The sequence below is a fragment of the Tenrec ecaudatus genome, chromosome 5, assembly GCF_050624435.1.
Source record: "Tenrec ecaudatus isolate mTenEca1 chromosome 5, mTenEca1.hap1, whole genome shotgun sequence".
In the NCBI taxonomy this organism is placed as follows: domain Eukaryota; kingdom Metazoa; phylum Chordata; class Mammalia; order Afrosoricida; family Tenrecidae; genus Tenrec; species Tenrec ecaudatus.
The window spans coordinates 41,147,365-41,163,728 of NC_134534.1; the positions used below are offsets into that span (position 1 = coordinate 41,147,365).

The following is a 16,364-nucleotide window of genomic DNA, read 5'->3' on the forward strand; positions in this document are numbered from 1 at the left end:
ATGGTCTCACTGTAGCATATAATCATAAATAATACATACACATGAAGCAACATTCTTTCATGGTTACCAGAGATGGGACAAGCAAGGCAGGGAATTACTTTCAAGATAGTAGACATTTGTCATTTTGAGTGACAGGAAAGAAAGTTTACAGGAGACATCAGGACCACTTGACCAAAGTAAATAAAGACACTAAGAAAAAGGGCTGACGTTTGTGAATGCTACAGCATATACAATTTTGCAACACTAACAAAAAATTGTGTGTGATTACTAAAATACATAAAAGAGTAAGTCAGAAAATATTGCTATAAATTCATAGAAACCTTTGTTAAACAAAAATGTGGAAGTGTGAAGCTATATATATTTTTCTCACCATACCCTCCATCTAGTTCTCTATGCCTCTAAAAGTGGTGTTTCCATCACCCTAACCTTCTCCAAACAATTCTTTACTCTTTCATTTGCTTGGCAGCTAGGGTCTCTTTGAGAGATTCGCATTGTATTCCTCTTAAATGTCCTTTGAGCTTTGAGAACAAAAAGAAGTCTAAAGTTTCAAGATCAGTGTGGATGGGGCAAGGTTTCCGAAAACCTCACTACATTCAAAAGATGAGCAGGTGCATCATTGTAATACTAAAAATTAAAAAATTTCTTGGGTGCACAATTACTGGCTTTTTATCTCACTAATATGCTTTTCAAGTTTCTTAAAACTTCTTCCTAATAAGTGCTGTCATTGTCCTGTGTCTTTCAAGAAAGTCGATCAAAATTACCTCTGTGGAATCCCCCAAAACAGTCACCAGAACCTTTGGAATTGACCTCTCTGCCTTGAACTGAACTGACCTAGCAGGTCCCCCACAGAAGCCAGTTTTGAAGCAACCATTTTTGGAAGGCACGCTCACAAGATGAAGAGAAATACAAGGGGGAACCCTCAAAAAATGGAAATTTCCCCCAAAGGTATGAATTTAATTGTTTTATTTTCTTTTTTTGCAAAACCACCTTATCACCTTAGAGTATTCTCCATTACACGTAACACATTTGTCAAATCTGTGATTCTAGGAGCATGTATTTGGATGACTGACACCATCTCCCTCCTTTTTATCTTCAGCTCTTCTATGTTGTCAAATCGCTGTCCTTTCCTGTCCCGCTGCATTTGCAGAAACAAAAAAAGTCGCACTGAGTGAGGTCAGGTGAATGTGGTACATGGGGCAAGAGAGGCACGCTGGTTTTTCGCAAAAACTGGTGCACTGAGATGGCTGCATGAGCAGGTGCATTGTCGTGGTAGTAAATCAAGTTCCCATCTGCCACAAATCAGGCCCTTTTGGTCCCACACTGTTACGCTATCTTTACAGAACCTTTAAGTAGAAAACTTGATCACCAGTCTGAACAGGTGGAACAAACTCCAAATCCATTACAAGTTGACATGTTTGTCCATTCGGGAAGTTGATTTATGTCCAGAACCAGGTTTAACATCAATCAACATTTCACCTTTTTTCCTGTCCTTGTAATTAGTGTTCAACGTCACAAAAGTTTCTGTGGAATTTCTCCCCTGAGCAGGAAACAAAAATTTTACAGCTGGACACTGTTCTCTTAAATCGTGCAACTGCTTTTATGAAAAATATTCAGTGACCAGAGAGAAACTTCCTAGGCAATGCCACTGGGTGCACTAGCTCAGAGCAAGATGAGCGATACTTGCTTAGCTGGGAGAACACTTACTAGGAAAGCTCTGCCTAGAGGAGTCCTTTTTCCCATTTGAGGGGTGGGGTATTCTCTTGTATATTTCTGATAGAGCTTATCTGCAGCCACCCACGGATTGCAGAGATATGTAAAACACATTTTGTTTGAAATAAACCTGTGCATGTATGAACTGGAACTTTAGTAGCCATACTTTTTTTTACTTATCCTTCTCTGTATGAATATTTGTATAGATTGATTTAAATGAATGCATGTGTATCTAGAGCTGTTATTTGTAGGCATATATGGGAGAAAGATAAGACTTTCTACTCCTGTGAAGAGTTACAATCTCAGAAACTCACAGAGGCAGTTCTGCCCTATCCTATAGAGTTGCTATGAGTCAAAATCAACTCGATGGTGATAAGTTTGAATTTTGTTGTTAATTCTTGCTTTTAATGGGTATAAGCATAGATCAATTTGTGTATATATCTACACGTGTGACAAAACATACAGGAAGCACGCTTACATAGGCATCCTATCAACTTGATGTTTACTGAATTTAAAAGATTTAGGACTATAGTTTCAGACAACCATCTAGTCAATTGATACAATGTATTCAGAAAGATAATGCTTGACATCCTACTTTGGTGAATAGCATCTGGAATCTTAAAAGCTTGGGAACAACTATTTACTTATAAGCAGCAAAAGAGAAAGAGGGAAACCAAAGGGCCAAATAGAAACTAGTTCACAGAACTAACAGCCTATATGTACCCTGGCCTCATCTAACCTGAAGCCAAAAGAACTAGATGGTGTCCAGCTATTGCTAGCAACTGTTCCACCTACATACACAGTAGAAGGTCCTGGATACAATGGGAGAAATTCAGAAGACAATTCAAATTCCTAAAAAAAATTTTTTTTTAATCCAGACCTATCGAACTCATCTAGGGACTAGTGGGACCAACAAGATGATTGCCTTAAGGTTCCCTTTGAACTTGGAGCTGACGTTATTTCTGGAAGTCACATTTCAGCCAAATAGTAGACTGGCTTATAAAAAAGCAAACAGTAGCCCCACGAGTAATGTGCTCCTTCTAACAACTGGCTACATGACACTAAGTAGTCCATGTTTCACATCAAAGATGTGAAGGAAAGGAACAGAAGGGAAGCGAGCTCGATGGAAGTAACGAGAACACTGACACATGTAAAAGCTGTAACCGATGTTCCAGAGTAGTCAGTATAAAAAGTGCTCACTGCGAACCTAATTTGCTGTGTAAACTTTTAACCAAAACACAATGAAAATTGCCTTTAGGCATCATGACTTGAAGCAATAAATATTTATCATCTCACCCAGGTTTAGTGTGACTAGCTATGGCTCTGACAAGGTTGCCGTCCAGAGATCGGCCAGGGCGGTGCAAACCATCAAGCACTTGTTTACGGACTGGAGAGCTGGCGATGGAAACCCACCCAGAGGCTCCTTAGAGGACGTGCAGTTCTGCTCTCTCCAGAGGAGGTCAGCATGCGTTGGGACTGACTTGTCCACAACTCGCAACAATCATCTGAGTTTGACTGGAGCTGCTGGATCTACTGCAAAGGAAGTTCACTAACGTGTCTTGTGAATTTGGGCTGGCTGTTAGCTGATCATGATGGAAATCTCTCCACAGGGCTGTTTGCGTATCCTTGCAACATGGCAGTGGGCTTCTTCCAGAGTGAGTGATCAAGAGAAAGAGCATGGCGGAAGCCGCCTTACCTTTAAAGGTCCTTATCTTGGACATCCCACCTCATCACTCCTGTCCTACCCTAGTCACCCCAAAGTCACTAAGCACAACCCACATTTAGCAAAAAAGGAATCAAGCTCCATCTCTTAAAAGAAGATGACAGAACATGAGCCCAGATGTAAAACCACGGAAATGGATCTTCCTGCATTACATTGCAATTTTCATGCGTGTGGCTTCTGTTTGTGTTTGGGGTTATCCTTAAAGCCCTTATTGTATGCCATATAACATTTCAGGGTTCTACCTGTGACCATCCAAGTTATAGCAGAATCAAACTTTTCATCTGAACTCTTAGCAGCCTGTCTGGCTTTCATCAAGTTATTTGGTCCCCGTGAATCTCAGCTCTCACATCTTCAATGCAAAAGTCATAATTATAAGGCTTGTTAAGAAGATTAAGTAGGGATAATATGGGAGGTATAAGGCAAATTTTAAAGTACTACACACATACAGAGGACTGGGTAAACTAGGATTCGATGATCTAAGCCCTGTATTAGCCCAGTACAGGATGAGTTCCAGAATTTATTGCCTACTGATGGAGCTCTGGGTTGGGCCCTGGGCTGGTAAACAAAAGGTTAGAAGTTCAAGCTCACCAGCTGCACATTGGGAGAAAGATGGGGTTGTCTGTTCCCATAGAGACTTAGAGTCTCAGAAATCCTATTCAGATGGCTAGGAGTTGGAATCAACTTGATGGCAGTGGGTTTGAGTTCAAGAGTCCCTTCAGCTTCCATTCTCTCTGCCTCCAAAGATTCTCCCGATTTGAACGAGAGTCTTGCACATACTAGGTGCTCATCAAGCATCGTTTGCTATTGATTATCTTGCCATCGAGGATAAAACAGAGGCATAGCTTTTGGTAGGTCCTTGCAGTAGAATAGAAAGAGATTGAGGAGCGCAGGTTAAGGCATTGCCAAGGGTCTGGTTCTGGGAAATGAGTACTATCAGTTGAAATCATAGTTCTTCCACTTAGAAGCTGCGTGGAATTTTAAAATCTAAGTGTGGATTTCATCATCTGTCACATGAGAATGACCCTGGATGGTGCAAAATGGCAAGCGGTGTGAGCCAAATTTGAGCGGGTTGAGCCTAGCCAGAGAGGTACCTCAGCAGAAAAACCTGGCGATCTGCTCCCAATACATCAGCCACTGAAACCCTAGAGATCTCAACGTTAGTCTGACATGCATGGGGTTGCCATGGGTTGGAAGCGACTCAATGGCCCGTGGCCAGATATGGGATGGATAAACACAACCCCCTCACTGCTATTGTGCCAATTCCAACTCAGAGTGACCCTCTAAGACCCAATAGAACTGCCCCACATGAATGTACGACTATCAATCTTTGCGCGAGTAGAAGCCCCATCTTTGTCCCTCTAAAGGACCACTGGTTGTGAACTGCAGCCCCACTCAGAATCCACGAGGCCACCAGGGCTCCCTGATGTGGGTTGAACGCATGGCTTATTTGACAAGATCTAAAGGAGATGCTGTCTGAGAAGTACGAGAATCCTGCCTGTCAGTCATGTGGCATGCACTTCCTAACTGCCTATTATTCTTCATCATGTACTTATGGCTTTTATAAAATGGATCCTTCCTGAGTCAAGGCAAAGTGTCCTGACCTAGGAGAGAATGCAAGGCCCTCCATGGCTTGTGATGATGATTTCCGGAGGGCGGGAGAGCATATCTCCAGGTTTCTCTTGCCTGCCTGGGTGGCTCTCCAAACAGTCCATTTGGCTTGAGCTCTTTCCATGTACTGGATTTACAGGCCCAGAGGCATGTACAACTCTGCGCACATCTCAGAAATTTGAAAAATAAACAATGAAATGCCTCATGCTTACCACACGTGTTTTTCCTTCTATAATTTAGGTTGGCTATTTCCAAGCCATAAAATGTTTGTAATAAGAAAGTGAGACAGAGAAGTTTGATTTTTTTTTTTTAAAGAAAGAAAGAAATTTGCCGGTCTAAAGCTCTTAACCCTCCTCTCCAAACTCCAACTCAAGGCTAAGATGTGAACAAATCTGTTCCAACCAATATGTTCATGAAAGATTTAATAATGACTCTGCTTATGAAAGTTTAAACAGCTGCTCAAGTGAGTAAAAAGGCTCCCACCCAGGAAGAATGCCTCGCTGTACCCGTTAAGAAGGTTTTACAAATAATCAGGCTGCATATTCCGATGAAAGGCCAAGCTACATTGGCTCGGCAGCCTCTAACCATTCAATTACATATGTGTGGAACGAGTTCTTCACCCAGGTCAATCTGGTTTTGTTGATTACTCCATCCAGTGTCTTGAAGCATCAACCTGAAGGCCATCTCCAAAGGGGTTTCCAAGAATATTCATAATTCACTCGTGAAAATCATATAGACGAGGGGAGCTTCCAAAAGTTCATGAAAGAATGGAATTAAAGAAAATGGGCTTTTTTCCGTGAATGTTTTAAAGCCACCTCATAGATGACATAGTTCGTGTCTTTTTTGGTTCTTTTACAGCTATGAACACAGCTACTCTATGAAAATAGTTCTTTAGCAAATGAAATAGGAAATTACAGGAAGTCACATAACATGCCTTAATAAAAACAAAGGCTAAGACGGCTCTGTGTTTTCATACACCCAATTCCCTCTGCTTGGAATCCTGCCCTTCCTAACCGCATCCCTTTAAGGAGCCCAGGTGGTGCTCTGAGTTCCGTGTTCCACTGCGAGCTGGGACACAAGACAAAGAGGGGCTGCCTTTTCCCGTAAAGATTTACAGTCTCAGACGCCTGAAGGAGCGCAAGCATGCTCAGCGGTTCTCAACCTGCGCATCATGACCCCTTTTGGGGTCAAATGACTCTTTCGCAGGGGTGGCCCAATTCATAACAGTAGCAAAATTACAGTTAGGAAGTAGCAATGGAAATCATTTAATGGTTGGGAGGGCGGTCACCACCACATGAGGAACTGCACTAGCGGGTGGCGGCATGAGGAAGGCTGAGAACCGCTGCTCTAACCGTTAGTGTGAGTCCTTCCTCCTCCTGGTAGAGAAATCAGCTGAAGCTCTCCAGCATCCTTCGGCCCCTTTGACCTGAGCTAACCTCCTATTGTGCCTTATTTGGAACTGAGGACCTTCTGCTGGTGTGCTTTGTCCAATTGCCAGTCTCCAGGACTCTCATCCACCTGCTGTGAGAACAGCTTGCCTACTCATCATATTGGAGGAACTGTAGAACACCTGAAAGAGTTCTGCTACTTACGCAAACTGCTCTTTGCCCTTTTCCACCCCAAATCAAATGTCATGATCACATGGTTCTTGAAATGGTTGAATGCCAATTAGTGTTTCTGGGTCCAACGAGTGACCACGTATTCTTTCCCTCTTCTTCTGATGCTTCCTGCATCATTCGATATTTTGATTAAGAACCAGTGGTACTGAAGGAAGAACTCCTACCTCCACTGAAGGCCTTCACCAAGAGGCAGGCTTCAGGAATTACTGAATAACAATTGAAATGTTTCTGCAAGCCGGTGAAGCCCTGGAAGGACTCCTTCATCTATGCCAGGAAATTTGTAAGACAGCTATTTCTCCAAATGATTGGAAGAGACCCATATTTGTACCCATTACAAAGAGAGATGATCCAATAGAATGTGAAAATTATAGAGCAATGTAACTGATATCATATACATGTAAAATTTTGCTGAAGATCATTCAACCATGGTTACAGCAAAACACTGGCATCAAGCTGCCAGAAATTCAGGCTGGGTGCAGAAGAGGATGTGGAACAGGGGATGTCATTGCTAACATCACAGATGGTTCTTAACTAAAAGCGGAGAATACCAGAAAGATGTTTTATTGACTATGCAAAGGTATTCAACTTTGTAGATCATAACAAACTACGGACGGCTTTGACAAGAATGGAAATTCCAGAACTTGACTGTGCTCATGCAGAACCTGTACCTGGAACAAGAGGCAGTTTTGTGAACAGAACAAAGGGGTACTGTATGGTGGAAAATCAGGAAATGTTTACATCCTTACATGCATTTATTCAAACTTTAGGCTATGCAAATAATCAGAGAAGCTGGACCATACAAAGACGAACTCGACATCAGTTTGGAGGAAGGCTTTTAAACAACCTGCAGTGTGCAGATGACACAGCATTGTTTGCTGAAAGTGGGAAGGACTTAAGGCACTTGATGATGAAGATTAAAGACTGCACCCTTCAATATGGATTGCAAATCCGTATTCTGAAAACTAAAATCTGCCCAACTGGAGCAATAGACAGTATCAATATAAATGGAGAAAAGATAGAGTTGTCAAGGATTTTGTCTTGTTTGGATCACTGTTCATGGACATAGCAGTCAAGAAATCAAAAGCTACATTGTACTTGGTAAATCTGCTGCACAAGATCTCTTTAAATTGTTGAAGAACAAGGATGCCACGTTGAGGCCTAAGCTGCACCTGACCCAAACCATGACATTTTTAGTTGCCTCAAGTGGGACTTTGAGTAAGGAAGAGTGACGAAGAATCGATGCATTTGAAGTATGGTGCTGGCAAAGAATAGTGCAAGTACCATGGACCGCCAAAGGACAGACAGATCTGTCTCGGAAGAAGTATGATCCTTAGACACAAAGATGGTGAGATTTTTGTCTCACATAGTTTAGACATGTTATCAAGTGAGACCAAGGACATCAGACTCGGGAAAGTGGAGGGGCAGCCAAAAAGAGGAAGGCCCTCAACAAGACAGATTGACACAGTAGTTACATTAAAGGGGCTCAAACCTAACAACCGTGAGGATGGCTCAGGACCAGGCAGTGTTTTGTTCTGTTGTGCATGGGATCATTGTGAGATGGAACCAAGTGGAGGGCCTCTAACAATAACATCTCATTCCCAGCAACCCTGCCAGTGTTGTTTTTTTTAAATGTTTCAATTATTAATTGATGTTGGCAGCTCATTCTACTCATTTTGAGTTGTGCTCCAGCAAATGAAGGTCTCAAAGGCTTTCCTCTTGCAGGCTTTCCTCCATCCGCATCATGTGGTCAACTCTACGTTGAGGAGGCAGCTCTTCCTCAGTCTTATTTTGAGCGCCTTCCAACCTGAGGAGCTCATCTTCCGGCACTACGTCTGACAGTGTTCTGCTTCTGTTAATGAGGTTTTCAGGAACTGGTGGTGTTTCCATGCCATCCATAAAGTTTTTGGTGGTTAATTCCTTAGAAGTTGTGATACTTATATAATCTGTTGTCAATTTGAGAGGATTAAGAGGGAAGGGGTGGAGTTTAGGCTGTCAATCAAGTTAATGCTTGATGATCCCATTTGGAGGTGCTATGGAGAAAATACTCGCTGGAGGCGGGATACATAGACTCTCTGCTTGGTATTCCTGATGATAAGACACATGGAGCCACACTAGATCCCTGGAGCTGGAGGAGCCACATGGAGACCCATGTCAGCACTGATATGCTTCCACTGCCATGGGATACACAAGACTTTCTACCCACTGGCCTGTGATCATCCTGCATTCAGCATCATTGCATGTCTTTGTGAGTCTCAAGAGGAATTTATAGATTTATATCAGACGTATGGACTAATACCATACTATGGACTTGATCTGGACTCGGCTGGGACGTTTTCTCAATAGTCAACTGCTCTCGTATATAAAGTTCTTTCTTATACACATATGAGTGTCTATAAATTTGTTTCTCTAGTCAACTCAGACTAACACAGAAGTGGACGGCCTATTCCGTCTATGTCTTTAGTCTGAAAGCTCTGCTGAAATCTGTTCACTTTGGGCATTTCACTGCTGCATGTGAAATACCAATGACGTAGCTTCCAGCATCACAACACATAAGCCACCACAGTACGACCAAGTCACAGACAAGTGATAGTATGACTTGTGACTAACCGTCTAATAGTACAGAGAACATGCCATCAATATCTCATCCTAGAGTATCTTAAAAATAATAAGGATTCTAGACCTGGAAATGGCCTTAGGGCTTTTCCAATGTCCCTCATCCTACAGATGAAGTAAAATTGGCCCTAAGCAATCAGCTTATTTGTGGCACAAAGCCAGAACCACAGCCTCGTGAAGCCTGTCCGTGCTCTTTCCATTCCTCCATGTGATTTTTCAACCTGGGGCGATTCTTGCCCACAAAGGAACATTTGGAAATGACTGGAAACATTTTCGATGATTATAACTGGGAAAGGGGATGCTACTGGCAGAGGCCTGGAGTGTTCCGAAGTTTCTTACAATCCGCAGGACAGCCCCCGCAAGAAAGAATTACTCCGTAAAAACTCTCAGTAGGGCTGCTGTTGAGAAACCCTACCCCACACCAAAGGAAAGAAAAAGTGTCCTTTCTCAATCAAAGTAACAGCCATGGCTTTCATTTCTGTGTGCCCTGATTGCCTTTGTGGTGCTATGTTATGCTTGTAATGATACTGGCGTATGCAGCTCAAATGGCTCTTTGAATCCAGGAAAATAATTACGTTAGGGGAAGGGCATTTATAAAAATTTTTAAAAAGTAATTCCCCTCATCAAGGCCTGTACTACACTGGGTTTGGGGATTATTAACAACCTAACCCCACAAAATAAATAATAAAAATTTTAAAAAGCTTTTCCACACAATCCCCTTAGAAGAATTCTTGAATATATTAGCATTTAAAAACATTGCATTGACTAAATGAAAACTCATAACTAGTTCTGGGAAATCACTGAGGATCAAAGAAATGGACGAGCCTCCAGAGATGACATTAGAGAATTTACAGTCAGTGAGAGAGTCTCTCCTACAGATGAAGCAAGTCCCCCGCTTAAAGACAGCTCGCTCTCTGGACAGGCCAATATGAGCACAGCCTTCTTTTTGCATTTTGTTTGCTTTTCAACGTGTCAAACCATGGAAGCCCCAGGAAAGGACCATTTTAGCAAACATCCTACACTGCTCCCTCGACACTCGTGAGGCTACCTTCACTTTCCACTGTGGCATGTCTTCCTTGTCATGGATGCCCGTCAGTCTTGACTACATAATGGGGAGGAGGTGCCAAAAAAAGCAGCATTCTCTCTGGATATTTCCCACCTGCTTCCTATCAGTTAATATATAATTGGGTTACACACGGTGTTATCATTTAGGAAACTGGGTGAAGGGCAAACCCAACTATCTATACCATTTTTGCTTGCACATCTAAAATTATTTTTAAAATGAAAGTTCATTATTTGGGGATATTAATTTTTTTTAAATGTGTGATTGGTACTGGATCTATTTTGGAGTTGTTTGTGGTCCTATGCTAATAGAGAAACACCTGGCTAGCTGAGGATGGAATAAGGGAAGAGGGGAACAAGCCAAAATGGCATTGTAATGAGCCATTAATACCAGAAACATGATATTTATATCAGACCCTCTCCAAAGAGACCAGGACCTAAGAAGATGAAGAAAGATGATAGACGGAAGACAAGGAAAACAGAACCAAGCACAAGTGAGTTTCCCAAGTGAAATCCTCTCCTGACTGCCCTGGGGGATCTCTGGGATAACAAGGGACAGTGTATATGAGGAGGTACCCCCCAAAGTAGGATTTTTTTTCAAAGTTATGTATTTAATTTAATTTTTTTTCACAAAACAACCTCATCACCTTCAAAGTACTCTCCATTACACTTAATACATTTGTCAAATCTGTGATTCCATTCTTGGAAACATTTTTCCAACTCATCTGTTTGGATGACTGACAACACCGCCCTCATTTTTTTTTCTTCACCTCTTCTACATTGTCAAATTTCCTGTTTGTAGTCAAAGAAACTAAAAGAAGTCACATGGAGCTAGTTCAGGTGAGTAAGGTGCATGGGACCAGAGAGGCATGCTGTTTTCTTGGTCAAAAACTGGCACTCTAGATGACTGCATGAGCAGGTACATTGTCATGGTCTGCCACAAATCAGGCCTTTTTGCACACTGCTACGCAACAGTCTAACCTGGTGGAACAAACTCCTCTTACACCAAAAAAAAACCCCAAAGGAGCATCGTCTTGATCTTTGATTTCACTTGGTGGGGGAGGGGTGGACGAGGTGATGATGGCGTCTTCCACTGGCTTGCTTGATGTCGGCAAGGGTCATAAGAATAGCACCACATCTCATCACCAGTGATGACCTTGGGGGGAAAGTTTGGGTCTCTTTGGAGCAGTTCTTTTGAAACACAGCATGTTCCAAGCCAACACTCTTTTTCCTGGTCAGTCAGAACCTGGGGCACAATTTCACAGCGACCCTTCTCATTCCCAAATATTCTTTTAAAATTCACTGAACCAAGCTCCAAGATAGTTCAGGTAACTCCCTCACATCTTCAACTGTCCATCATCGATCTTTAAGCACACGTCCACAAATTTTGTCAACATTTTCATCCATTTGGGAAGTTGACAGGTGTCCGGCATGAGGTTTGTCATCAATTGACATTTCACCTTTTTTGATATGAGCAATCCATGCATACACTTGAGTTTTTCCCAGAGCACTGTCCTTGTAAGCTGTATTCAACATCACAACAGTTTCTGCAGCATTTTTCCTGAGCAGGAAACAAAATGGCACAGCCACACACTGTTCTCTTAAATCAGTCATCACAATAAACAAGGTTTGCGTGAAACTGCTTTCATGAAAAAATTCACTGTGACCAAAGAGAACCTTCCTAGGCGACGCCACTAGGTGCACTAACTCAGAGAAAGTTGCTGGATGCTTGCCTGGGGCGGGGGCGGGGTGGGGGGCGGGGAATGTATACAATGAAAGCTGTGCCCAGCAGAGTTTTTTTTTCAGGTTTTTTCCTGTTGCTTTAATCCCCCTATCCAAGAGCTATCTGTCATCAAACGACATCCCTCCCAGGCATAATGGAATTGCTTTGGGCTGAAACAAAACACAAAATAAGGGAGTCAGGAAATCTGACGTCATGCCCCAGGCATGTTCCCTCATGCATTTGCTTAGTTCCCTTGGACAAGTCACTCAGGGGTTCAGTTTCTTCCTATGAGAGCCAGTACTTCCTAGGAGAGTCGGTAATACATTTCTAAAATTCCTACCTCTCTATTGCTGCCTATGACTCTTTCCAGTGTTAGGACAACCTTTATTGAATTCCAGTGTTAGGACAACCTTTATTGAATCAGTAAAACAAATAAATAAATAAAAGCTATCTTTGGCAGGCAACAAGTCCCTTATGAATCTTAAAACACAAATTAGCTCCTTAATGAATTGGAAAAAATACTGTCACCTTCATGCCAGAGAGGCTCTGCTCTGAAGTCAAAGAGCTCTCCTTTGCTCTCTCAGATTCACTCTCTGTAATGGACGGGCCTCCTAGTTGGTTTCCCAGGGGCAAACTCGTCTGTGAGAAAGAACTTTGGAGGCCTGAGGTCAGAGCTCCTGAGGTCTGCTTTCTCCCTGATGAAATACACTTCTTGCTGGGTTCAAGGTCTGTTGAATGTTACACCCCACGCTTAAAACATGGCAGAGCACAGATTCTGATGAGGTCGGACTAGAAAGAGAGGGGAGTGTTGGCTCGGAGAAGCCAACATGTGACCTTGTGGACAAGTTAGGGGGAGGGTATGATTTATGTCTGTGATGCAGAGCCTCAGTGGCCCAAGAGGTTTGCGATTGGCTGCTAACCTAAAGGTGGGTGGTTGGAACCCACACAATGACTTTGGGGGAGGGGGGACAATGGGGGTGGGGTGGTTGGCAATCTGCTCTGTAGAGATTACAGCCGAGAATCCCTAGGGAGGCGCTGTATTCTGTAACACACAGGGTTTCATGGATTAGAATCAACGCAACAGAAATTGGGTTGGTTGTGTGTATTTTTTAGCCCTCTTCTGTCATGAATAAAGTTTTGTATGTAGATATTTTGTTTTAAGTTTCTGATTAGTTTGGCCAAATCTAGCTATGATAAATTTGGGTTTTGCTTCTTTTACTATTGTACAGATTCAGGTAATCCCATATTTGTCAATTCATTATAACAATTCAGTGAAATCAATTACATCAATCCTGAATCACCTATGACCCTGGTCGATTTTTCTCTGAAACGGGGCTTGGAAATATGTTCATACAACGTCAATCACACATACACGTTTATGGAGCTAATATTCACCACACCTTGATGTAGGGCTCCTGGGCCCAAGCAGAGGGTTGCCTCACCTGTGGCTCTTCCTACATGGTTGTAGTAGCAGTTATAATGAGATGGTCTGGGGCTGTGCTAACCACTGTTACGTATGCGCGATAGCAGCCTCAGCCAGAAGGCTAACCCACCTTCCTCCCCTCTGCCAAGCTTCCAGGCTCCCCAGCAGATTCCAGCTGCACGCAGAATAGTGGTAATTTCAACACATCTTCTTTCTTAGAAGTAACTGCCTTGCAACTAATTTGCTCATCTTTATTTTTAGCACTACTTCTTAGAATAATATGGAATGAGCTACCAAGGCTGTGCCAAGATCTGGAAGTTAATGTAAACTATCAAATCAAAGTCACACCACTGCCAGCCCTACCACTACTCCTCGCTTACCGCCCATCTCACCCCACGGCACTTTGCAATCAGCGATGTGACTGGTGCATTCATGTTTTACATTTGGTAGTTACCAACACCGGGGGGGGGGGGGGGTGAGAGTAACACTGGCTGTGATGGTCAAGTCTACCTTTCTACTTGGCTGGGCCGGATGCTCAGTGGGTTGCCAGTTCTGGAATGATGTGATGTGACCGAGGATGTAAATTGATAGTTAATGTTCCCTGCTTTGTGGTCTGATATGATCACCCTCCCTCTTGGCACAACGCCCGTTTTTGCATAATGCCCTGGTCTTTGGAACCTAACATGCTGACAAGGGAGGAGTGGGTGTATGGGTGATTAAAAATAAAGCTGAATGACATTTGGAAAGCTGGCCAGCGTTTAGGAAATTTGATCTCTGGCATCGTCTCCAAAAGAACCATTCTCCGTTGGCACGGACTTTCCATACACACTTCCTTCCCCCCATGCTGGATCCTCCTTTCCTCTTCCTTATACACAGGACCCTATAGTTCCCTTGAACTAACGCTGCCTCCCAACCTGTCCTCCTTTCTCCTCCTCTGTGTTCTACCAAGCACTGACCATTCACCCCAGCACGGATTCGATCACCCTCTTTATCTTACAGGGACTTGGGGAGGGCAGCCTGAAAGCTGAGGAACAGCCTGTCAAGATTTGTGTTTCAGCGGATCACTTTCAGCTACCTTGCAAAACAAACAAACAAACAAACAAACAAAACAACAATCGGGAGAGAGGAAAAGGAAATGACAAAATTAGGAGGGGAAATAGAGGAGGCCATTTCTCTGACAACTGAAACGGGACCAGAAAAGCCTCTTCCCAGCCAGCCCACTTCACCCACCTGCTCCGGGTACTTGCTCCCACGGATCTCTGCTACGGTGTTGAAGGAGTCGGCATCCGGGTAGTTCTTGGCCCCCATCCGCAGCTGGATGACGATTCTGGCTCCACGAGAAGCCATCCTGGACATCATCTCTGCATCTTCCACTGTCAGGCAGGCCGTGGGGATCTTGGGCACTCCATCCTGGTATTTCTGGGTTCCTGTGTGAGGACTTGAGAAAAGAAGCCCAAGGTCAAATGGACCAAAGGATCTTCCGAAATCTCCTTGTATCGACACTGGACTCTAGCAGGTCTCCATTTGCATGTGGTGGGTCAGAAAGGAGGGTTCAAAAATAAAAACAACAAGGTGGGCAGCCCTGGCTTGTTTGCTTTTGATGTGAATGTAATGTTTCGCCTTGTAGTAAACATAATTTAGAAAGTGCAATTTATAAAAATATCATTGAATACAGCACATGGGGGTTATTTTAATCATTTAAATCAGTGATTCTCAACTTGTGGGTTGCGACCTCCTTGGGGGTCAAACGACGCTTTCACAGAGGTTGCCTGATTCATAACAGTAGCAAAATTACAGTTATGAAGTAGCAACGGAAATAACTTTACAGTTGGGGGGGTCACCACAAGATGAGGAAGTGTACAAAAGGGCCGTGGCTTTAGGAAGGTTGAGAACCACTGATTTAGATGATCTTAGACAGTTGCAAAATGCCTTGGACTCTGAAGAACATAACAGTGCCCTGGTGACCCACGATTAAACATATCGGTAAGAGGAGATAAAAGGAGCTGTGGGGTCCATCAAGGCTGCAGACCACAGGCCTGCACGTCAGGAGGAAGACTGACCCAGACACATCCAGCTCCAGAGGCACTGGCCTACAAGGGGCCCACCTTCTGCCCACCAAAGCACAAGGGTCTTGAACACCTAACCCTGTATTTCTGTAGAACGCTGTGCAGGAAACCCATAGAACACCAAAGAATGAAGTGCCGGAAACTAGCCAGGCTGTGTTTTTACCATCACAAGTCAACAAAAACTATAATTTGTCCTAGAAGAGAGCTGTCCTCTTGTCTGGTCAAAATGCCCTTGCTCTTTTCCAGATGTTTCTTCAACGAGTAGAAACATGTGTATAATAGTTGGTGCTTACATGAATCTACCGTTGATTCAGCCTCTGGAGCCGCTAGCCCCGCTTCTTAAAGCAATGTTGTAAAACTGCTTTCAAACTATCTCTGCATCCCTGCGGTAGAGCTCCAAGACTCCGTGGACCCCAGTCCCTGCAGAGCGTGCACCAGGCTCACAGCCTCCCTTTTGCTGATTAATATTCCTTTTCAAATTTCCGTGTTTGTTTCAAGTTGTCACCTACGATATAGCAGCCTTTCTCACCCTCTCGCCACCGGACATCTCTCTCCGTGTGCAAAAGATAGATTGATGCTTCTCCCCCACAGGCGTGACTCCAGCCTCCACACACACGCTCACCCAGTCTTTTCCATCATCACCTTCTTGAGATCACTACATTGCTATGGCCATGTTCCAGCTGATTGTGAACGCAAAGAAACTATAGGGCAACGTGGATACAAACACGAACTCGGGGGCCGAGGTAGTTAGTTTATTGTGCCAACCTGGCCGATAAACACATGTGGGGTTAATTGAAGGGTAGAGGGATAAATGGCT

At 43.4% G+C, this 16,364-nt stretch overlaps 1 protein-coding gene across 4 annotated transcripts in view; it reads right to left on the bottom strand.

Annotated features, from left to right (window-relative positions):
* The window catches only part of CPQ (carboxypeptidase Q), a 558,535-nt gene that overhangs the window by 284,829 nt on the left and 257,342 nt on the right, over positions 1–16,364 (bottom strand). For all 4 annotated transcript variants that reach the window (XM_075549461.1, XM_075549458.1, XM_075549459.1 and 1 more), the window contains exon 4: positions 14,712–14,919. In XM_075549461.1, coding sequence (XP_075405576.1) covers positions 14,712–14,919 — 208 coding nt within the window. The remainder of the gene's footprint in view (positions 1–14,711; positions 14,920–16,364) is intronic.